At 35.8% G+C, this 24,530-nt stretch overlaps 1 protein-coding gene across 1 annotated transcript in view; it reads left to right on the forward strand.

Annotated features, from left to right (window-relative positions):
• Window positions 1–24,530, forward strand: part of NEB (nebulin) — a 131,809-nt gene that overhangs the window by 70,206 nt on the left and 37,073 nt on the right. The window contains exons 75-111 of the mRNA XM_042808539.1: window positions 903–1,106; window positions 1,331–1,435; window positions 1,951–2,055; window positions 2,149–2,460; window positions 2,752–2,856; window positions 3,107–3,205; window positions 4,344–4,445; window positions 4,631–4,738; window positions 5,580–5,891; window positions 6,023–6,127; window positions 6,212–6,316; window positions 6,901–7,005; window positions 7,966–8,073; window positions 8,163–8,276; window positions 9,028–9,225; window positions 10,123–10,227; window positions 10,794–10,898; window positions 10,990–11,094; window positions 11,568–11,675; window positions 12,330–12,443; window positions 12,929–13,126; window positions 13,812–13,916; window positions 14,650–14,754; window positions 15,051–15,158; window positions 15,433–15,540; window positions 16,432–16,539; window positions 17,203–17,307; window positions 17,399–17,503; window positions 17,701–17,799; window positions 18,028–18,138; window positions 18,309–18,413; window positions 19,141–19,245; window positions 19,656–19,760; window positions 20,894–20,998; window positions 21,314–21,418; window positions 21,954–22,058; window positions 22,540–22,644. Of these exons, the coding sequence (XP_042664473.1) occupies window positions 903–1,106; window positions 1,331–1,435; window positions 1,951–2,055; window positions 2,149–2,460; window positions 2,752–2,856; window positions 3,107–3,205; window positions 4,344–4,445; window positions 4,631–4,738; window positions 5,580–5,891; window positions 6,023–6,127; window positions 6,212–6,316; window positions 6,901–7,005; window positions 7,966–8,073; window positions 8,163–8,276; window positions 9,028–9,225; window positions 10,123–10,227; window positions 10,794–10,898; window positions 10,990–11,094; window positions 11,568–11,675; window positions 12,330–12,443; window positions 12,929–13,126; window positions 13,812–13,916; window positions 14,650–14,754; window positions 15,051–15,158; window positions 15,433–15,540; window positions 16,432–16,539; window positions 17,203–17,307; window positions 17,399–17,503; window positions 17,701–17,799; window positions 18,028–18,138; window positions 18,309–18,413; window positions 19,141–19,245; window positions 19,656–19,760; window positions 20,894–20,998; window positions 21,314–21,418; window positions 21,954–22,058; window positions 22,540–22,644 (4,611 nt within the window). The remainder of the gene's footprint in view (window positions 1–902; window positions 1,107–1,330; window positions 1,436–1,950; window positions 2,056–2,148; window positions 2,461–2,751; window positions 2,857–3,106; window positions 3,206–4,343; window positions 4,446–4,630; window positions 4,739–5,579; window positions 5,892–6,022; window positions 6,128–6,211; window positions 6,317–6,900; window positions 7,006–7,965; window positions 8,074–8,162; window positions 8,277–9,027; window positions 9,226–10,122; window positions 10,228–10,793; window positions 10,899–10,989; window positions 11,095–11,567; window positions 11,676–12,329; window positions 12,444–12,928; window positions 13,127–13,811; window positions 13,917–14,649; window positions 14,755–15,050; window positions 15,159–15,432; window positions 15,541–16,431; window positions 16,540–17,202; window positions 17,308–17,398; window positions 17,504–17,700; window positions 17,800–18,027; window positions 18,139–18,308; window positions 18,414–19,140; window positions 19,246–19,655; window positions 19,761–20,893; window positions 20,999–21,313; window positions 21,419–21,953; window positions 22,059–22,539; window positions 22,645–24,530) is intronic.

The raw sequence follows: 24,530 nt of genomic DNA on the forward strand, positions 1-24,530 counted from the left end.
TCTGCCTGACCAGAACGACGTGATCCATGCCAAGAAGGCTTACGACCTACAGAGCGATGTGCGTATGTGTGGAAATGTGGTAGTTACTACTGTTGCTATTGTATTGTGATTTGCAGAGGATGAAGGATTTTTCTCTCTAACTTTGCTGAGAGTTACAACATCTGTTTGCTAATTTGGAATTATGTGGCTTTTATTACTTTGGTTTACCTGTGTTGACTTGGAAATTTATTTAATTATAATAAAACTGTTTAAGATAGCACATAAGATGTTTTAGTGGCTGATCTGAAAGCAGGTGTCAGTACAGCTGATTTCCTGAGTTTGGTTTGCTCCTTATCAGGAAACATCAGTCACTCTTCCTCTGTTTCAATTATGAACTTTGGAGGTGAGATTCATGTTGCTTGCTGAAGCATTTGCTCAGTTAATACTTAAATAACATTGCCTGTTACCACTTCAGGAGTTATGACAGTTGCATCTAGGGCCAATTACCTCTATAGCTTTTTTTTCTTCTCCTTTTTGTTTGATTTCCTGGTGGGCAGCTTTTTTTTTGTTTGGGCTTGTTATCTGTTGAAGTGACTAGAGGAATAAGTAGTTTGGAGGAGACAGGAAGACTCTTTTAGGATCTTAATACTTGTCATCATTAATGGCAATTCTGTTCAGTTCTTTCCCCTCTGTTTAACTTCACAAGGTTTAGAATGTGTTGTTTAAAAAATCAACTACTTAAAACCCAGTTCCTGGATTTTATTTTAATTATGAAACTGAACTTCTCTTGTATATAAAAAGGATTAATCTTGCTCCAGTTGATTAGACATTTTCTAAAACATATATTGTTTTGTATAGTTGTAAATAATTAAGAATGTCATTTTAAACACAATGTTTTCCTTTTCTGACCATGTCTGATACAGGCTGTCTATAAGTCAGACCTAGAGTGGCTCCGTGGAATTGGCTGGTTGCCTAATGACTCTCCGGATGTTAAGCGAGTGAAGCATGCCCAGGATCTCCTCAGTGATAATGTGTATCGTACACCTATTGAAAGCCTGAAGTACACCAGTATTGTTGATACTCCAGACGTTGTTCTAGCTAAAGTGAATGCCGAACAAGTCAGCATTGTACGTTACAATTTTCTTAAAGTTGTTTTGCATCTGTAAACAGTTAAAGAGAAATCTCACTGCTAAAATATAAAATCGATCAGTGGTATTTTAAGTCAAGTTTAATACTTTTCCAGACATTTAATTTTTTAGAGATTATAATTCAGGAGAGATTTATGGCATTTTATGTTATTGACAAGTGAAATTCCATAATTACAATATCCTAAAATTATCTATTTTAACAGCCAAAATACAGAGAAGCCTGGGAAAAGGACAAGACTATGGTCCATATTACATCAGACACACCTGAAATCAACCTAGCCAAGACTAATGCAGTTAATTATAGCAAGGTATGCTTAGCATTCTGTTTTCTACATTTGTATAAAATAGTATGTGTATCCTGTGAATTTTAACATTCTAAAGTTGAAGATTAAGTCACATGAATCTCCTTGAGGTCTGTCCTCATACAGGGCTTGCAACATTCCCTTCCCTCTACTGAGTATTCTTAAAGTATTTAGACATTTTAAAATAAATGCTTGCATACAGCAGTTTAAAAATAATCAATATCATGCATCATTGAGATAGTATTTTCTTGAAATGGATGAGAGCCCAAGGCATATAAATATTTTCTAAATTTTTACAAACACCCTTCTATACAGTATAGATTGCAAAACTGGTGTCGCAGGTACTGTACATGTTTGAAAGGCAATAAGATTTGCAGCAATATCTATGGCTAGGAGCAGGAGCAATACACAAAAATTTGTCATGGTAATTTCAGGAAAAAAAATGGCAGTAAACTATGTGTTTCTTTAATGGCAAATGCCAGAGTATTTAGCATATGTGTGACATTTTACTGTCTTTTCAGAAACTGTATAAAGAAGCTTGGGATGATCTGAAGATGAGTTATGATTTGAGAGCAGATGCAATCCCAATCAAGGCAGCCAAAGCTTCTAGAGAAATTGCTAGTGATGTAAGTGCCAAAAAGAGGCATCTAGCTCTTCACATGCTTTAAGAGCTATTTCATGATAACTGTTAGTAATGGTGATCTTTGTTCTTTACCCAGTATAAATACAAACTGGAACATGAGAAGCAGAAAGGACATTATGTTGGAGTTCCAAATGCAAAAGCAGATACGAAAATGAAATTTGCCCTTGGCATAGGCAAAGTTCAGAGTGAACTAGAATACAAGAAACACTTTGCTAAGTGGAAGACACAGTGCCACCTACCAGTAGACATGCTATCTATCCTGTCAGCTAAACATGGTCAGTCTTTGGTCAGCGATGTTGATTACCGCCATTACTTGCATCAGTGGATCTGTCTTCCAGATCAGAACGATATCATACAGGCTAGGAAAGCCTACGATCTTCAGAGTGATGTAAGTTAACGTGAAAACCTAGCTTAACTTATTAGTGTATTGTTTCTTCTTAGTCTGTTTCAGCTCCAAGTAGTGGGCTTGTGAATTGGCTTTGCTGTTTATTAGGTACGCAAAGTATATGCCACTGTTACATATTGCCAAGTTTGAAGTGTGATAAATTCAGCTTTAGTGCTCATGTTGGAATTACTGCTTTCCTTTTAACCAGTGGAAGTAAGTCCCACAATTTTTGAATCTTGCTGGATTGTACAGGGAGCTATAGCTAACAGCATGGACCCTACTTTGTTTTCCCAGGCTATTTACAAATCTGATTTAGAATGGCTACGGGGAATTGGATGGTTGCCAAATGATTCAGTTGGAATCAACCATGTCAAACATGCTGGAGATCTCTTGAATGAGGTAACAAAATGTTTTTTAATACTAAAATTCTCTTAAGGGTATTTGTAATTTAAGGTATTTTTAATGGTTAAATACAACAATATTTTTGTAAAATAAGAAGTGAAACTGGAGTATTTCCACAGCATTCATTGTGTATGGAGATTTTTTTTTTTCATGTAAACTTTCTTGTCTTGTCTGTGTATTCAGAATTGCTGTGTTAGCTGTAAATTATTCCAGTATAATCTGACTGTTCATCTTTTCTCTTTTATAGAGAAAGTACCGTACAAAAGCCGAAACTCTTCCATTTACTCCAGTGGCGGACAGAGTTGATTATATCACAATGAAGAACAGTGGTGAAATTCTTAGTGATGTAAGTTTGCTTGCATGTTTCCAGGCTTTTAGTTTGATCTGTATATTTACATGGTAGGATTTTCTCTTCAAAAGGATATTTACCTTTTTAAAAATGCAAAAGAATTCTTGATCAGTCTCTGGGAATTCTGCGGATATATGACGTGAAGATGAACAGGACTTCACTTGTTCATCTTCCTCACTTATTAGGGAAGAAGCTCCTCAGGCAGAATAACCTTTCCTAGACATGTGAAAAGCCAGTGCTAATTCTGCAACCAGTCTCTTTTTTCAGTCTTAGCTGGTACCATTAGTGATCACTGACAACGTGAACATAAATAGCCACTTGCACCCTTGGCAACCATAACGTTTAATCCTTCTCACTTATGCCAATATGAGTTTATACTTTTTAGTTAAGTGTGGTGTAACAATAAACATGAGCAAAACTGGTGTGCTGTCAGCTTGCCGTTCTGTATGTGTTTTTGAAGGCTAGTCTGTGAGGAGCTGGTCTGTGAACGTGAAGTGACAAGACCCCCTCTCAGTTCATGAGTTTGTGTTTCTTTTTTGCTATATGCTCCTGTTAGAGAACAGGCCAAGCTAAACTCTTACATGAACTCAAACACTGGTAAAAGGTTGGCAATAACAGTGATGTGGTTGAATTGGAAGGCATATTGCCATGTAACCACGTACATGGCACGTGGGCACGTCCTGTGCTTGGGATCATGACTCAGGGTAGATATCTGTCGTTGGGAGATGCTAGAATGCTGCATGCACATAGAGATCATGCTGAGTAAAGAGATTTGCTCTTAAAAACCTTAAAATCTGTTGTCATGGTTCAACCACTTCTTGCTCGGCTATTGGCTGTACCTCCCTGTAGACCAAACAGGTAACATAACCTTGGCTTCTGAAGATTCTTCCCAGTCCATACAGCTGCCTTGGAACAAGTTTCAAAATTTTCTCTGAGAAATTTTGTAATTTCTTGTCTTGTATAACTTCCTTTTTTTAATAAATACCCATTTAGATGTATATTTAATGTTGTGTGTAGTAGCCTTGCAAATTCAGAGTTTTGTCTGTTATTTGATGCATGAAATACAGGTCTTGGTATCATGTTTTCCCAGTTTTCTAGCGGTGCTGCAAAGCAGTAATTTCTTTCTCTGTTCTAGATTAAATACCACAAAGCATGGAATGAGGTCAAGTCAAATTATACTTTAACAGATACGCCACAGCTAGATATGGCTCGAGAGGCAGCCAGAATTCTTAATCAGGTACGTGATCTCTCCTTGACAGTTTCTACTCACATTAATAATGCTTTTGAGGAATTTAGATAATACCTTATTAAGAATATCCTAAAGAAGCATTCGTTATCCTTATCCTTTAGTATTGGTTACATATATTGTAATAATTACCATTATAGTAGTGTTGAATTCCTCCTCACTTTTATTTTCCACAGAATTTATACAAGGAAAGTTGGGAGAAAGAAAAAGCCACTGGTTACCTCCTACCTCCTGACACTGTGCAGATCTGTCATGCCAAACGGTCAAATGATGTCCAAAGTGAGGTAATAATTTTTCTCATTAGGAAGACAAGTACTTGGAAGCCTGGAAACGTTAAAGACCTTGCAAACTCAACAACAGACATAGAAATCTTTTCATTAAGGGTAACTTCCAGTAGACTTTCGTGACCCATGAAGTCCACTGTCCTGCAAACAATTCAGACTTCTTTGATATTATGGGTTTTACGGATATCAGTGCTGAAAGGTCAGATTCTCCTTTCCACCTTCACTTTCTTCAGAAACAGTCCTTTCAAAATCAACTGAGGTGGACTTCCATATTTTATAAATGTTAAATAATTGAAGTGATATTATGATTGTAATACATAGTTCCGATTTCACTTTTTGACATATTGTGGAGGCTTCCTCCTTGAAAAACTGTAAGATGGTATGCACATTGCATTTTAAACTTTTGAATAGTGGATGTTGAAATTACTACACGACGCTTAATTTGAATATACATTTTATCAAAACAGGGTGATGTAAATACCTTAAATAAGCATCTACTCTTCAGACAGTCTCAAATAATTCATTACAAAACTGAAACTAAATGGACTTCTTTGGAAACATTTTCTATCAAGGATTTCCTCTTGTGTTGAAAATACTGTTTACTGAAAAACGGTATCACATCAATCTAGAAAATGGTATATTTTGAAGTGGAAGGTCTATACAAATTAACATTACTGTTGGTGTCATATTTTTATCTGGTCATGTACTGCAGACCTAAGACTACAGCTGTTAAATCCCTGTCTCATCTGTTCTTCGTGTTGACAAAACTGTAGCTGTTCATAGGTCAAAAACAGAGCAGGTATAATTTGATTTTATATGTATTTCTTCCCTCTTCCGTCAGCTTAAATACAAAGCTGAATATGTCAAACAAAGAGGTCACTACGTTGGAGTTGCCAGTATGAGAGATGATCCAAAACTGGTGTGGTTTGAGCACGCAGGCGAGATCCAGAATGACAGATTATACAAATCGGACTATCACAAAACGAAGTCCAAAATTCACATCCCTCCTGACATGGTGTCAGTGGTAGCAGCAAAGGAATGTCAGACCTTGGTCAGCGACATTGACTACCGCCAATACCTGCATGAATGGACGTGCCATCCTGACCAGAATGACTGTATTCAGGCAAGGAAGGCTTACGATCTGCAAAGTGATGTAAGTGATATGACCTACATACTCTGTCATTTCCACTTAGTTTGGTCTAAGTGTATTGTCCATATTACGTAAAACTGAAAAATGTCACCCTGAATTGAACAATTTCTTTCTGTTTTTATTTTATGATTTAGAATATTTATAAATCTGATTTGGAATGGCTTCGTGGCTGTGGTTGGATTCCTCTGGATTCAGTGGAACACAAGAAAGTTAAGAATGCACAAGAACTGATAAATAAGGTAAGAGAGAATATTTTCACAGTTACGTGATTTGCTCTTTCTCATGCACAGTATTTAAGACTGTTTAACTTCATCTCTTTACAGAGAGCATATACGAAAGAAGCCCTTGATAACTTTTCCAATTATACCAGTGTGGTTGATACTCCCGACATTGTTTTGGCAAAGATTAACTCTGTCAATCAGAGTGATGTATGTACTTTTTTAAAATAGAAACTGTTATATTACTAGAATTAGTAGATGACTTAATTGCTTTTTCTAAACTATGCTGTGTTTAGCCTTATGTACGTGTGTGTGTGCATCTGCATGCTTCATTAATAATAGACTTTTACTGGGGTAAATTAGTTTGGTAAGAAATTATATAAATGAACAACACAATATTGCTGTCCAAAATAATTTTGCAGGGTTTTTTTTTAGAAGAATATAGCAAGTCCCTTAGTTAAAGTTTGCATAGCTTTTGCCTATAGTAGTTTAAAATTGAGTCCTGTTCATGGTAATCAGCCGTTAGTTGTACAGTGCTGGTGGAGTTCCTGGTGTTGCTACTAACCTGTACCTGCTGGTCAGTATGTTTAATTTCTCTAGAATACTGTGTGGATTTTGTGGTGTGACATATTGATGACATTTGCCTGTCTAATGGAGTGGTTGGAATGTACTACACAACATTGCTGCAGATATGATAACGTAAAAGAAAAGTAATGTCTACTTCTAATAGATGGACTAGTTGGGATCATTTATTTCTCCTATGGAATTAACACTGTGTTTGTTTTCTTTTATAGCTAAAATACAAAGAAACATTTAACCTTGAGAAAGGCCAGTATATTGGGTCTGATGATACTCCTGCGCTGAACCATGCCAAAGACATGTCCTTACTATACAGTGATGTAAGATTCAATAAATACATGACTAAGCTTTTATTTGTTTTTTTTTGAAAACAACAGAATGTGGAGTGGACTTCAGAAAAATGTTGTATTTTTGTTTCTGTTATTAGTCTACTAAGTGGCACTGGGAAAGTTAAACTCTTTTTTTTCTTCAGTTTTTCCCAGTTTGGATCATTGGGCTAAGGATAATTTCTTGCCCTATTGAACTGATCTTAAAGCACTGCTCTGTGGTGTGTAAGTAGTAATAGCAGCAGCAGCAGCAGTAGTAGAGTTTGTGTGACAAGCACAATTTATAATTCCGTCCAATAATATCTTCCTAGATTACTGATGAAATTTAAACTTATTTTTTATAAGAGAGGAAAACTGTAGATGATTTACATTATTAAACAGTTACTTTTGAGTAATCTCACTAATTTTAATAGGCAATCTCTGTTTTTTAAAAATGTGACTACTCATTCATACAAGTAGGCATGTCATAATTTAGTCTGAAGGTAAATGCATTTAATATTTAACAAAATATTAGAGAAGTGCCACTGACAGTGCTCTTATAATAAACCATAGTATTGAAGACTTTTCACAATTTTGAACATGTATCTGTAAAATTATCAATGTCAATTCTATACTGCACTTTTAAACAGCAGTTCATATCTACATTTTGGATATTTTTATTACTCTTCTGGATGAGAAATGTTGAATTCCAAATATAGTAAAGAAAGTAGGGATCGGTTCAAATTTGTGCTCAGGTACCTTCCTGAAATGGAACAGTTATCCCATTTGCCTTATTCACACTGAATAAGTGTTCAAAATGAACATTCTTCATTTACTTTATTGGGATAATTCATGGAATAAGGAACTACTCTATAAAAGTAGTCATATTCTGTGTGCATATAAATGGCAGAGTCAGATTTCTTGGGAAACATAATGGATTTTTAATCAAAGCCTGTATGTGTTTTGTTTGTCTAGAAACTTTATAAAAAAGCTTGGGAAATTAGCAAACCCATTGGGTATACTTTGGATGAGAAATATATTCCACTTGTTGGAGCAAAGCGTGCAAACTACATAAATAGTGAGGTTAGTGTGAATTTTCCTTTCTTTTTCTTTTTTTTTTCCCTATATGTTGTTAGAATGAACTTTAAAATTTCCACATGATTATTTTGCAGCTTAAATACAAGGAAATATATGAGAAGCTAAAAGGCCATTACCTGGCTGGGAAGGACATTGGTGATTTCCCCAGTGTCATTCATTCACTAGCATTCCAGAAAATGAGGAGTGCGGTAAGGAGAGATTTAGTCTTGCTGTAGTGTTTTCCATTTTCTTTATTTTAGTGTGACATACTTAAAGATAAATAATGACTGCTTAATAGCATCAGTATAAGTGTTTTCAACATGTTTATGTTTCCTGAATGGCTATTTTGTATGTAGGTTGAATAATTGAACTTGAAATTATCTAGGAGGTTAAGAAAGGAATTGTTTAGTTATTAGACATATTAGAATAGGGGAAAAAAGTTTTCTATTTCAGTTTAAGAAACTGAACAGTAAGAAACACTACATGATTTTCTTATTTTAAAAAAAAGTGTTAATTTTGAATTGAAATAGGAATTTAAAAACTGGAAAAGTAAATGCACTTTTGGTGATTTGTTATTATCACCACTGCACATACAGCATGTCATGCAGGACATAAAGTCAGTATAATCCCAAATATTCTGTCTTCATTTGGACAGGGAGTTTTAACTAGATCAAAAAAAAGTTTGTAGCATATGACTTCATCTTGAAGTCTCATTGATTTTCTCATTAGCTGTTAAATCTGCAAGCAAAGAAGGTCATTCTTGTCCTTCTAGAACCTCATTGGAATACATGGTGATTAATATTGAAGTTAAGATTTCATTCTGTTGAATCCCATGGGAGTTCAGCTACAAAATCCGGAAAGCATGCCTCAGATTATGCTATAACCTGTAGCCTAGAGTCAAATTTATTCAGAACAACACTATTCTCTCTTCTCACCTTTTCCTCAATCTTCCCTTTTTAGTTGGCATATAGAAAGAATTATGAAGACACCAAAGCAAATGTCCATATTCCAAGTGACATGATGAATCATGTGCTAGCCAAGAAGTGCCAGTATATCCTCAGTGATCTTGAATACCGAATTTACCTCCATCAGTGGAATTGTTCACCTGAAGAAAATGATGTTATTCAAGCGAGAAAAGCCCAGGAAATTTTGAGTGATGTATGTGTTTCATTTATTTGTTTGGCATTTTAGTAGCCTTTCATGTAATTTTTCCAAGGTATTTAAAATACTTTAAAATATCTTCATAGTATTTTAAATATTAAATCAATAACCATGACCTTAGTTTGCTTAGTAGCATAGTACCAAAAAGTACATTTTTACAGTTTTCTTTGGGACATTTTAATGTTCTGGTTATTTATTATTCATTTGTAAATTGGAAACATTTTAACATTTATGAAACATTTCCAATGGTCACTGTTATCAACACTTAATCTCTCTTTGACTGGATGAGGCTATAGAAAGCTTGCCATCTGGCACATGCAGAGAAGAGATGTGGATGTACCATGGTAGAGCCCGAATGTTGCTGCACTGCAGCGATCATTATGTATTGTAATTGGGAATGTTGTAATTTGCACAGGAGCCAGGATGCCACCCACATGGGGTGGAATGGGTTTGGAAAAGACTTCTCTTGGTTCATCTGGGGCTGTATCTGTCCACAGAGTCTGAGCTGACTGAATGGCACACTGAACCACGACACTTTCATATTACATAGTCAACAGTATCTCAACTTGAGCCAACCAACCTTCCTAATAAAATTTGATGATGTGTTAATTGCCTGGCCTATTACTATGTTGTATTATTTGGTTTGGTTTCCATTGCAAATTCTGTGGGTAGAAATCATTCAGTAAAACTGAGATGGGCTAGTTTTTGTGTGTACATTTAAACTTACAAATAGTTTGGAATTATTGAATGAACGTGGTTCAGATTCAGCAGTTACCTTCTGCACTGATTTTGCACAAATGGAAGATACTGAATGTAAAGATGAAACAAATACTACTTTCTTCAAGCAGTGGGCAGATTTCTTCCTAACTTACTCGTCTGTTTTCTTCCATATAGGTGGTGTATAAAGATGACTTAAATTGGCTGAAGGGACTTGGATGTTATGTCTGGGATACTCCACAAATCCTGCATGCTAAAAAATCATATGACCTCCAGAGCCAAGTAGGCATATTTTCCTCAAATAAGTAAATATTTACAAGATTTTTTTCTTCCACTTACGATTCACTGGAACGGATGTCTGTCCTAGTCCAGAGCAAAATGAAGTAATACATTAATCAGAAAAATTTTGTTCAAACTATTATAATACATTCTTTCAGTTTTGTCCGTAGAGACATGATCACTTTTGTTACTGAAGGAGCAGAAAACTTAGGAGATTGGAAGGACAGCAGGGTTGTGGTTTTTAACAGTAAGAAGATAACACTTTGTCTTTCTATATGCCACTCTGTGCACAAGATATCTTAGCAAGGCATTTTTGCTGGGGAGATAGTGTCTCTTGCTTTGCTGATTGTAATCTTAGCCTACTAGATGCTATACAGTGATGTGCAATTTTCATTATTCCTTAGTTCATACTGGCCATATACTAAGTATTTCTTTTCTGTGGCTTTTAAAGTTGGTCTTAACTAGGCTGTAATCCTGGACTTCAATTGTCCAGAACTGATTTTAGAGGAAGTTGACAGGGAATTTCCTGGTTGTTTTCAGAATTAATGGTTTGGGGTTTTTTTCTTTAGATAAAATATACAGCTGCAGGAAAAGAGAATCTTCAGAACTTTGGTGTTGTTACTGACACACCTCTCTATGTGACTGCAGTGCAGAGCGGTATAAATGCTAGTGAGGTGAGTCTCCCCACTTTTTCTACTCAGGCTTTTTCCTGTGCACCTTATCAGATTTGAAACAAGTTGACTAAATCTGTATTTCATCTTACAGGTGAAATACAAGCAAGATTACCACAAAACTAAGGACAAGTATACAACTGTGACTGAAACGGTGGATTCTGAAAGAGTTCAAAATTTGAAACATCTCTTTAGCAATGTAAGTGTTTCTATACTTTTTTTTTTTCTCTCTTAAGGTGCTACTGTGTGGGATTTTTGTTTTATTTTGCTTGTTCACTCTGTTTGAAGGTAAACATCCAAACATGGAGTTTATCAAAGCCAGTGATAGCCCTCTGCATTGTTTGAGTATGGGGAAGATGCTGTATTTCAGGCAGAGGGCATATTTTCTGGCTATAGTTTCAGTCTTGTCAAAATACATGCATTAATAAACGAATTCTCTGAAAAAATTTCACCTGAACAAAATTAAGACCTTATATGAGAATGGACATGAGAAAGCATTTTTGTCACCCTTTATGTGCACTGTTAAGATTAAACTATTGTACAGCCTCTTCATATTAAGTAATAGTTGCAGCGTATAAATGAAAACAGAAGGGCTTTTGATTTCTATTGGTTGTTGGTTATTACCCAGGAAAAGAATTTTTCCACTCACAGACACTTTCTGTTTTCCCATAGAATCTCTACAAGAAAGCCTGGGAAAAAGTGAAAGCTACTGGTTATATAATGCCTTCTGATGCTGTATCCCTAGCACGTGCGAAAGAACTGAAGCATAATGCTAGTATTGTAAGTAAATACATTATTTTTTTAATCAAATCATCAATTCTAGCCTTGCATATACGATAAGTATAAAAAAGGGTTTTTTAAAAGTATCTTCCATTCTTAATTAGATATAATATGTGTCTGTAGATAATCAGTTTTCTGTGATAGTCATTTGGATAACAGATAGTCCTTTGCTGCTTGTTATTGTGTCACATTTTATAGTAATAGAAACTGTTTCTTGAAAATGTCTGGTTATGTTTTTTTCGTTGAAATTACATAAGCATCCAGGTCAGAGAAACACCAAATGACTTTACATGATGCTTCACTGAGTATAGAAGAACATAATCTTACGCTTTACTGAATTGAGGCTTATGAGAGATCACTTGCTTCATGGATATCTTTAAATGAAAGAGCTGGAGCTGGAACAATAAGTAGCTTATTCTACATCTGCTTACTTTTGAAGTCTTCTAGTCAGCTGTTGTTATTTTTACAACATGATAGTTATAATGTTCTTTCTTTGCCACTTGAAAAGCAGGATCTTGGCTTTCTCTTTTATTTTAAGTTTTTCTCTACTTGTTGGACTCAACTAAATATTTTGCTTACTGGTGAATTTTGTTCAAAAAGTACAATTGACTCATTGAAGTCAGTTACTTGTTGCCTTTGTTTGCATCTGCTTAGGTGAAATACCGAGAAGAATATGACAAGTTTAAGGCACTGTACACGCTGCCCAGAGGTGTTGAGGATGATCCCAATACTGCAAGGTGCCTTAGAGTTGGAAAGCTTAATATTGATGTAAGTGTTGTTTTCTGATGTGTATTTTCCTGATAAAACCATGCTTATCTTAGAAGAGTCTACTCGAAGAATCCATGTGCCTTCATTCAGATATCACGTTTCCACATGCATTTGACAGTGTTCAGTATTTGCTAAATTCTATAATACACCTACAGATGTATTTTCAAGCTTGGGACTCAACTGTTAAATTGCCTGCATGCCTAAACCTCTAGTGTAATATATTTATGTATAAAACGGAGCACTACGGAGTCTACCTCCTTTTAACATGCGAGTACAATGAGGATTTGACAAATATTTTGTCACCCATGTTAAGGTTCTGCAAATTATTTTTAGAGCAGGCAAGATGTAAATTTTAGTCATAGCCAAGGTGATTGCTCTCCCACTAATATTCCATGAAAGTATCAATAATTTTGCTTCAAATTTATCAACAAGTAATGCTTCAGTCTATTTGTCAGCATTATTAATGTATTGCTTTAACTCTACAGCGTCTGTACAGGGAAGTCTATGAAAAGAATAAAGCCAAAGTCCACATTATTCCAGACATGGTAGACATAATTTCTGCTAAGGATGCACAAAAGAAAATCACCGAAATTGATTACCGCACACATCTCCACGAATGGATCTGTCTACCAGATCTTCAAATCAATGCCCATGTTCGAAAAGTTACCGATCAAGTCAGCGATGTAAGTTCACAAATCATGTGTTGTTCATGGCTCACTTTTTAAAATGATTCTTGCATTTATGCTCTGTTAGAGGAGATGATTTAGAAAAAGCTTAGTTGGAGCACTCTGAAGTTGCCACTTGAATCTGTTGTATTATACACTGCTGAACAGCATCTGTATCATGTCTTCGTAATACTTGGCAATAAGTGCATAGTTGAGATGTGGCTTAGTATGCATAATTTCAGTGTTACCAGTGTACACATTGGCTCATAACATTACAGTTCTACCTGCTCAGCCAACCCTGTCAATAAATTGTCCTTTATTATTTGGTTGCCTAATGTGTGGAAACTTTAGAAGTTTGAGAAAATCCCAGTGGTGCAAAGCTTCTACACACTTACCTTGCACAGGTCAGCCCAGGAGTAGGCTAGCAGTCTGTCAGTAAATCGTTACCCAGTAGGGTACGCAAGTAGTTTCTTTAAAAATCATTGGGTTTTTTTTATTTGTTGGACAAAGTGAAGCAACGAAGAAAAATTATTTAAATTCCAAAAGGAATTGTTTTGATTTTCTCAAACAAACAAACAAAAAAGTCAAAATACTGGAAACCTTACTTGACGTCATTTGATGGTTGTGTTTCAGACTGATTTAGCAACAAGGGATTAGATCCTAGTGAAGCCTTACAGATTGCTTCTTTGCTCTGATACCTTAGGTTATATACAAGGACGATCTTAACTGGCTGAAAGGCATTGGCTGCTTTGTCTGGGACACGCCTGAAATTCTCCATGCCAAACATGCTTACGATCTTCGCAGTGATGTGAGTAGATACACTGGGTTTACTTCTTAAATTTTTTTCACTCCATTGTATTAAAAGGATGGAATAGCTTTATTCTAGTCCAGATAGATTCTGGAAAATGTTATATATCTTTCTGTACTGAAGTATTCATTAAATTTCCATATATGATTATTTAAACTTTGTTGCTCTAGAAATAGATATGATCAGGTTACATCCCATTCAGGAAAGCATTAAGCGTATGCTTAAATACTTGTCTTCTCAGAAAAGCACTTAAACCAGTAATTCTTTGTTCAGAACCCTTTAAGTAAAGCAGAAATGATACAGAATTCATATTTCTAAAAAAGTATTTTGATACTGATTTTATGATTTCTTTTTGTCCTCTCAAGATCTTATGACACATTCTTAGTTTGGGATTAAGCCATTAAAATGGGAGAATAACCATTCTGGTTTTCGAGAATGTATGTCCTTTCATAAATTCTGTATCAGAAGTATGTTGGATATTTGTCATATGGTACATATGCTTATTCTATGAACAAGTATTGACATATCCTAATATTCCTTGGTAAAACTTATCAGCTATTCTTGTTTAGTAAGGTGCCATGTTAATTTATTCATCCATAATTTCAATAAACTTTCTGTTTAAATGCTGGTTCAGTCATAGTATAATTCAGTAATAAAATAAATAATAAATATAATAAATTCAATTAACAATGACTAGCCTTACTAATCAGAGCTCTTCAATTTCTCTCTGCAGATTAAATACAAATCTAAGGCAGAAAAAATGAAGAATGACTACACTGTGGTCATGGACACTCCTGTCTATGTCCAGAATGTCCTCAGTGGCTTGAATTTAAGTGAAGTAAGTGTTTGTATCACCTTTCACCCCAAATATTGCATATGCCATTACCTCACAAGTTCTAGAAATGTGACTTCTAATATTATTTTCATCACTTAATCATTGCTGGTTATCTACAATTCATTGCCGATGTTTTTATTAAGATAAGAGAACACAATCACTAAAATCATTAATTGCCTAAATCTAAAAAACTTTTATCCAGTTTTCTAGGAGAAATTCCCGTACGTATGCAAACAATACATACTGTGAGAAAACATCACAATTACGACTCTCCTCTGATTACTTTCTCTTTTTCTCAGGCTGTCTATCGTGGTGAATATATGCACAATGTTAAAGGCAAAATGATTCCTACTGATAAAACGGTAGATTTGGAACGGGCATATCATGCGAACAAAATACAGAGTGAAGTAAGTGTAAAACTTTTGGGTCCACAGAGTTTCTGATATTCAAAGAGCAAATTCTTTAAACGTTAGCACCTGTCTTTAGCTTTTCAGATAAAGAAGCTAGATTTCACTGCTCTAAAATGAAAGTGAGAAAATGTCCTCATGTAAGCTACAAGTATGCGTTATAATGCAGACATGGGAGAAATCTTTTGCCAGTTGTGCTTGAGATTTACTATTCAGCTAATGAATACTCTAAAATATTACACACAGTTGTCACAAACTCTCTCTTCTCTTGCAGAATTTGTATCGCTGGGCTGGTGTGAATGCTCTACCTACTGGATACAGCCTTCCCACAGATACCCCCAGCTTTCAGCACGCTAAACACGTCCAGTACATCGGCAGTGATGTAAGTCGTGTACTAAATCCTTCTACAACATGAGTTGCAAGGGAATATTTGATGCCGGTCCTGTATGAGGACACAACTGTGAGACAGTTAGTTCTCAGATAGGAGATTGCTTGTCAGAGAGCAACAAGAGTGGTATAGTTCCATGGGATGCCTGAGCCAGGAACTGAGGGTGACCGTGACATAGGCAGTGACCTCATCAGCCAGGGGGAAGTCCCGTTGCACCAGAATGGGGTGGGCAGAGCGGGGTGCTGATACCAGGTTGCATCAACGGTCCCAGACAAGGTGAGGAACTAGGTCCAAGGTCCATCCAGGGGGATCTAGTAAGGAGCTGTGGGAAACAGCCCAGAGATTGGAGACGAGATCTACAACACAGGTCCAGGGTAAATCCAGGAGACGGTGCTAGAGACAAATTACTGATAACTTAGAACCAATGTCCATCCAGGAAATGAGGAGACAGGGCTGAAGGCAGATGCACTTAGAACATAGCTGAGGCAAGGTCTGACATCCCAGATGTGGCTAGTCAGGGCAATTAAATCTCACTAGTGCACTCAAACCCCAACACTGATAATGTTTGCCTTAACAGAATTTAAATGTTACCAAACCTCATAATTATCTGAAGCAGCTACTATCAAAATATAAATTTCCTCAGCAGATGCAAAATACCTTATTAGATGCAAGAGAAATTCAAAACATTTTTAATATTGGGCCATGTGATAAAGGTAAAAATAATGATGCTGTGTAGTGTATTTAACTCTGATATAGCTACATCTCACTTTATCTCTAAAAATCTGGCTCTTTATACTGCATTAATTACAGTCAGAACTACAATGTAAGTAGAGTCACAATCACATTTAACTTCTGTATGTTTTTGTTCTTTCTTCCACTTTATAGCTGAAATACAAAGAAGCCTATGAACACATGAAAGCTAAAGGCTATACTCTGGGACCTAAAGATGTTGGGTTTGAAAATGTGAAGAAAGTGAATCAAGTCATTAATGAGGTACAGTAAATAGATATATTTGCTTTCAGTTGTATTTGTAGTGCTCAGAATATGTATGGTAAGAGTACGTTGACTGGGAAGGTTGTAGGATCCCTGTTCTTTGAGGCCTTTCAGAGCAGTTTAGACAAATACCCATCAAGAATGGCAAAGGATCACTGATCCAGGCTTGACGTTGGGCTGTATGGCTTCTTAAGGTTCTTGATAACTCTAACTTTCTGTAATCCTGTAAAGCTGTTACCATAATATAAAATCAGTTGCAGCCTAATTTTATTAACTGATCTGCTGCTACTTGGTTGAGTTGCACAGAAATTATTGTATCTGTATTACATTTGGTCTGAATAGTTGTAGGTTTTATATATATGTATTCACTTCTTTGATCATTGGCTTTAGTAGGATGAAAATTAAACATAAATATTTACATGTTTGTAGAATTAGACTTTCAGATTCTCCATGTATTAGAGATGCTGCTATCAAAAACAATTGTGGAAAATCTGTGTGGAAAATCTTTACTTGGTTAGAAAATAGTATGTTTGCTCCCTTTCCTCTGGTAGTTATGCAATACCTAGCAAAAAACCTGCCCTTAAAAGGGAAGTACTTACACTCTGCCAAACTGCTTGCTATTTAAAATTTTTAACATGTAGAATGCTGTCTCCTTTGATACAGAGGTTGTATCGGGCAACATACCACAAATACAAGGACAAGATTCATACCACTCCAGACACACCAGAAATCCGTCAAGTCAGAGCAACGCAGGAAGCTGTCAGTGATGTATGTGTCTTTCCAACATAAAAACCAGAAAAGATTTAGAATATTCAACATGACCAAACATGTGAAATGCTACTTTTTCTTTCTCTTTCAGCTGATCTACAAGTCGGATCTCTTTAAGATGCAGGGACACTTGATTTCTTTGCCAGACACTCCTCAGGTGTTGCACTGCCGCTATGTTGGGGACATCACAAGTGATGTAAGCAACTTCTCTTGAGCTACCTGGTATTTGAATACAACAGGGCTAATACTTTTATACTGAAAGTGCAATTTGGCTTCTATCATTTGCATTCTATTCTGTAATAGATAAAACCTTTGTCACTCTGTTAAGGGACTGATTAATTAAATTATCCCAAAAGTTAACTTCTAATTTTTGTTTTTCTAATTGTCTTGTAGAATAAATACAAAGAGGATCTGAAGTGGTTGAAGGGCTTGGGTTGCTTCCTCTATGATACTCCTGATATGGTCCGTGCTCGTCACCTGCGTAAGCTTTGGGTAAGATTTTTCTTCTGAGAACCATGTATAACAATGATTGGTTTATTTACATGCATGTACTTAGATCCAGGAGGTTAAGTACATGAAAATGAGTAAAGACTTATGACAGAATTTCTTGCCATGCAGCTAGTTAGTCGTTTCAAAGTACTGTTAGGTTACACTGTAAAGTTTTCTTTGGTACCAAGAATAATGAAAGCTTCCTAATTAATACTGCTTTTCTTTTTCCAGTCTAATTATATATACACTGATACCGCAAAGAAGATGTGGGCTAAATGCAATGTAGTGTTGGATACACCTGGATACAGAGCAGTTCAGGAACTAAAAACACATTTGAGTGAAGTAAGTTCTACGTTGTTTTTGCACATCTTTGTTAGCTATAATTAAGCTCAGGCCTTCTCGCTGTTTTTTCTGAAATACATGAGAAGTTATAATTGCAAAGCTGTGATTTTTCAGCTGTTGAATGAACATATGTAACAGAAGAAATAATTAACGGACCTGTCTTTTTCCAGCTGGTTTACAGAGCTGCAGGCAAGGAACTGAAGACAAAATACACTTCCATCCTTGATACACCTGACTTCTTAAGAGCCAAGCAAGGACAAAAAATACAGAGCCAGGTGAAAAATTTGTATTGATTAAGAAAAAACAGTCAGGGTATCCCTCTTAAAATACTCGTAAAGTACAGCAAAACCTTTCCAGGCCATTTCAAAGCAATGTAGAATTCCTGGAGAGGATGCTTAAAGTGACTGTTGCTCATTTTTAAGTGGCTATGAATTTTCATGTTGACCATGACCGTGTAATGGACACGTTCAGCTTTGTCCATCTGAAATAGAGCACTGAACTCTGGTGCAGTTCTGTTCAAATTCTCTGAAACTCTGACTTCATCAGAGGAATAAATGTTTTTATTCATCTACGTTTATTCATCATCATTTCTTTACTCATGTAGCAGTACATTACCTGAGTTATGAGCTACAAATTTTGTGGAATTTTTAAGTTTGCAGAACGAAATGAAGATACTCACCAGAGAAAAACAGACCTTATGGATGCTTTTATCTAAAACTAGATCTGGATGTAGGGCAGAGAGGTCATTAATGTCACATGCATTTGACTTGGGTTGTGAGCATATTACTGGCAGTTACAGAATATCAAGAGTATGAACTGAGATAGTAGGGAAGAGAAAAGGGCATATTATTTTTTTGTGGGGTAAATTGTGTGGTCATGTATACACTGTGCATTTACAGTAATTTTTCAGAGAGATAAAGTAAAGCTTACTTGAAATTTATATTTTTTTGTATTATATTTTATTTTATCATGTAAATATTGTCTATTTTTTTCTTGCTGCAGTATTTGTATGTGGAACTTGCCACAAAAGAGAGACCCCATCATCATGCTGGTGGTCAGACTCCAGCCTTTACACATGCTAGGCACGTAAAGGACATGGTCAGTGAGGTAAGATATTTGGGTTTTTTTGTTTGATACCACTATGCTGAACTGTTCAGAAGCTTTATTTCTAACTTTAGTGATAGTTTCAAGGCTCAAATCTGCTTACCCTTCATTTAGTTGTCTGTCTCTTATGCTTAAGTTCCACATTTCCTTTATAAGTTGTGGTAAAAGAGTACACTTCCCTAATACATGTTAGTATCTTCTGTTTCTGAGTGCTTGTTTGCAGAATCTGAGGTGCACAGGCTGCAAGATCGGGAAGACCTGGGAAGAGCTGAACAGCTGAGCTTGTTTCTCAGTTTTGACAGAAGCACTTTGCAAGAATGACTTTATGCACCCCTGAGTGTTAACATAATATTAGATTAGGAAATGCTTCTAAGATTAAAGATATAACGTTTCTCTTTTGCTGTCTCTCTTAGAAAAAGTATAAAATCCAGTATGAGAAGATGAAGGACAAATACACACCTGTCCCTGACACACCAGTCTTGATCAGAGCCAAGAGAGCATACCTGAATGCCAGTGATGTATGTAGTCCACGAACACTTTCACTGCTGCTTTTTTTTGATTTCTTTACAAAAAGAAAAGAAAAAGGATCAATGGGGAACAAACATGCAAAGCACAGAATATCTCAGTGTGGGTCGTAAACTAGGTGACCCCATTTGCATGTGTATTTCCATTTGATATTACAGAGATTATTCAGTTTTTACTTGATGCCACTGTAATGCTTTTTTTGCATTCATAATAATTAATTTTCATTTTCCAATTCACTGAACTGTGGTCTTACAACAAAAGAAAAATAGATTGCAGGTAATTTGTGTACACATGAACTCTCCAAATATGGCAGACTGGAGTGAAATGATTGATGTTGGAGCAGAGAAAAAATATCTTTTATCAAATATTTTCATCTCAGTTTTGTGTTAGAAGTAAACTTGCACATCCCTGAAAACGTGCTCATTTTTTAATTTGGAAGTTTAGAGAAAAAAATAATCTGAGTTTCTGCACATAAGGTTATTAAGGTGAAATTAATTGTTCCTTCAATCGTGGAATAGTGGAATAGTGATTTGTGATTTAAAGCAATGGCTAAGAGTACTCTACTCATTCAAGAGATCTTTCCTGTATATTTCAGATTGCACATTGTATCCTGAAAGGGTATGTGCTGGGCTGGTGTTTTCCTCTAGTGATTAGTCTTACTACTCTCTTAAGAATGATTTTCAAATACTGCAAAGAAGCATCTCAGTTCTTTTGCACATCTGAATTTCTCCTCTAAGAAAGAATTTCTCCAAAAACTGGAACGATCTTCCTCCTTTCTTCTAGACTGGGACATAGAAGAAGGCATAAGTAGGCTTTTTATGCCGAATGTGGCACTTTCACTGTTCGAGAGAGAAGTCCTGTGATACATGGATGTTTTTTCTGCAGTTCTGAAAAGCGAATAGAATGAAATGTTGCTTTAGATATACCAACACCTTTTCTAATTTTCACCATAAGTCTCAGTCAAATTGCAATTGATTGTAGGCAATTGCAGCTGCTTAAATTTCCTCGGAGCTTACATTAGCATGTTAGACAACAACATATCCCTGGATGTCATTCTTAAGAGGTAGGAAGTGTAACTAAAACAGTTCCTGACAGATAATCTTTGATATGTTATTTTTCTTACCAGTTGCGCTACAAAGAAACCTTTGAGAATACGAAGGGCAAATACCACACAGTGAAGGATGCTTTGGATATTGTCTATCATCGAAAGGTCACTGATGATATTAGCAGTGTATGTATACAGCATTTTCATTCCTAGTTAGTGTTTGTCATTTAATAACCTAGAACATGCCATTTATGCTATCTTTCTATTTAAGTGTGTCAAATAATTAGAAAAATATGATCAGCACTATCAATACTAACGTCTTCCCTTCTCGGGAATATTATATCTTTGATTGCCTTAGATGTTACAAAGGTGAATTCAAGTTAATCTCATTTCCACTGTTTCAGTTCTGATGTTTCAGAAAAAAATAATGTTTCAAAACTGCATGGTCTAGAGTGTTCTGTTGTCAAATTGTTTTACTTCATTCTTTGTTTTTCTTTGTAGGTGAAATATAAGGAAAATTATATGAGCCAGTTAGGAATCTGGAGATCAATCCCAGACCGTCCGGAGCATTTCCATCATCGCGCAGTTACAGATGCTATTAGTGATGTGAGTTCAAATATTCCCTGGATGTGAGAGTTTGAAAGTTATAAGTAGGTTTCCAGAATGAAAACCAAATCTTACTTCTTGAGAGAGGGAAGGCAGCTGAGATTTTTAAAGCAATTTACACTTTCACCTGGCAGATCTGTGAAATGACAGAGCAAATCAGATGGCTAAAATTGCAGCCCTTCTTTTGAAATTAACAGAACAGTCTTAATGAATTTCAGTTGCATTTGCTTAGATTTGTTTGTTAACCCTATAACAACCTTTAATTGTACATATCTATACATATACAATAACCCTTTAATTGTACAAGAATAAATATATTTTCATTCACACAGGAACTCCAATAACTAGTGATAGGTTAGGTATGTGAATAATCTGAGTCAATCAGAAAAGTGTGAGTAACTGTAACTTATTTTATAATGGAATAATAATGGATGTAGCTTTGTTGGTTATACCTGGTGTTGAGGTGCCATTTCAGTATTGATCAGCTACCGTTCGGTATCGCTTAAAACTGAATCCTTTTACTTCTTTTCTAAAGGTTAAATACAAGGAAGACTTGTCATGGCTCAGAGGCACTGGCTGTTACGTATGGGATACTCCAGGTTTTGCTCTGGCAGAAAAGAATAAGGTGCTCTACAGTGGGGTAAGTAAAACAGTCTGAATTGTTGCCAAGTGTTTTTTTGATGTTTGCTTTTATTGTAGATAAAGTTTTCGTAGGAGTATCCAATTCTGACCTAGACATTAATATGAATAACTCATGGTAGAACTTAGTATATAGCATCTAAAATTTCAGTTCTTACTGTAAAAGAAAACAGATGCAAAATGATCTTTTACTTAACCCCTCTGTTCCTTGCAAAGCTATCGACTCCATAGTAATTTTTCTAGTGATTCTAAGTCTAGCTTTAAAATTATGAAGATTTGAAATTTCCATTTTTTTCTTGATGTGATAGTTCCATCCTGCAAACTACTTTTTGTTTGTAGATATATTAAACGCACATATGCAATAATTCTACCGTGGTTTTGCTGCAGATTGTTTCTAAAAATCATATGTTTTCATTGCCCTGCCCTTCTCTGGGTTAACACTGGGATGTTTTTTTGTGCGTGTTTTTTTTTTTTTTCTCCAGTGTAAGTACAAGGAGACATTTGAGAAGACTAAGTCTCATTTTAAGTATGTAGCTGACTCTCCAATTAACAAGCATTTTAAGCATGCAACTCAGTTGATGGATGGGGTAAGTGTTAAAAGGTTTCTGTAGCGTCTCATACTAAAGTAGTAAATGTGCGTATGTCGATACTGAGTTGAAGGTTGATCTTCCTTATGAAATTGTAAATAAATCAAAATATATTCAGGTGTAAAGTTGTCTTAAGGTCAGACTGAAATCATGAAAGACAACGTTGTGCTTATTGGCTGTCTGAGGGTTAGGTAGGACAGGGCAGGTTTACAGTACCTGAAAAGTGAAATCCTGATCCCTGTTCCATTACTTTGTCACTGTAAAGAAACCTCTCCTTTGCTGACTGGTAAATAAATGCTAACTTAAATAATGCTGCTTCATTAGTAACACTGATTGTTGATTGTCATGTGAAAAGGTTACAGAGAGAATCACAATTGCTTTCCTGAAACATTGAAAAAAAGCTTCATCGGTGTTAGGAAGATAGTATTATGTCCAAGGTTACCAAAGCTCTATTTCGTTTCAGATATTTTGCCTTGAATTCTACCACTTTTTCTTACTTTTTCCTGTAGTGTTAAAGAAACAGTAAACAGAAAATAGTGGCAGATGGGGTTAATGAATCCCCGGGGTTTAAGATTAAAATCACCAATGGAGTTTCTAGGAGAGGTGCAAGGACACCCACAGGACAAAGCCCATTGGAAAGCACTGTGTTCTAGGTAATTCTCATCAGCTTAGAGTTGGCACACTACACCAGACTGAAGCTTTTCATTAAAGCAGCATATATTTAGACTCCCACATCTTGGTATTTTATTCTTTTTCACCAGACATTATGTTACATTGTTCACCTGTCAGTAAATGTAGTAAGGTATTAGATGTTTCTAGTTAGGAAAAACTGTTTCACAACAGATACCATTCCAGTACCATTACTATAATTTCATCCTTGATTTGTTAAGCAGTGAACTAGAATTTGCAGTGGAAGATTGTTAGTATTCAGGCATCTTATTGTTTGGTAGAGCAAATAAGGAAAAACTTAATATGAGGAACATAAATGAGTAAAATTTTAGCAACAGGCACTCCATACATTGAAATAAACATCCCTAAATATCTTCTTATATATAAATGTAATGTGATGAGGGATTTAATTTTTACTTATACAACGTCTGATGATACTATAATGTTGTATTTTACCCTTGCATCTCATTGTGTTCTCTTTGTACTCAAATCAAGAATCTAGTTCCATACAGAGTTGCTTCTGCAGTTAGTTTTCATGAAGTATAAAATGTCCTATTGAAGAGTGGCAGGGATAGAATATAGGCATCCTTAAATTGTAGATTAGGCCTTCCAGTGGAAATTTAGAAATGCATATATTATTTGGAAATATTTTCTCTCTGTGTTTTTTTTATTATATTTTTCTCTTTTGGATATGAACTTAAATCTCAGCCTTTAAATAGTCCATGTAAAGAGGTTTCAGTGGTTAGAACTATGATCTATTTGTGTCTTCACTCTCTTTTTAATTTATTACACTGTGTCATGCTATTCTGAGCAGAAATTATATAAAGCTGCCTATGAGAAGCTCAAAGATAAATACAGCGTTATTGTGGATGATCCTCGGAACCTCCTGGCCAAGTGGGGGACGACGCTGAGCAGTCAGGTACTGCAGGAGCACTGGCCCGTGCTGCGTGAAAGTGCCTGCTTCACTCACAGCTCCTCTGTCTGTGTGAAATGTCTACAGCTGGCACGAGCGGAGGTTTCACCTGTGATGTTGTGATGTTTTTGTTCAGGTGATCAGGCAGTTTGTTTGGCCACCCAAAAAGAACTATTTCTTTTTGAGGGAGCTACTCTCTACTGTATGTACTTTCATGTATTGTGCATCAATTGGCATCAGAAGTCTAATGCCTCTTGAAGTCACTGGAGAGTTTTTAAAAAAATGCATATTGTACCATGCATTT

This window comes from Tyto alba, unplaced genomic scaffold (genome assembly GCF_018691265.1).
Source record: "Tyto alba isolate M040663 unplaced genomic scaffold, T.alba_DEE_v4.0 Super-Scaffold_7, whole genome shotgun sequence".
NCBI lineage: Eukaryota > Metazoa > Chordata > Aves > Strigiformes > Tytonidae > Tyto > Tyto alba.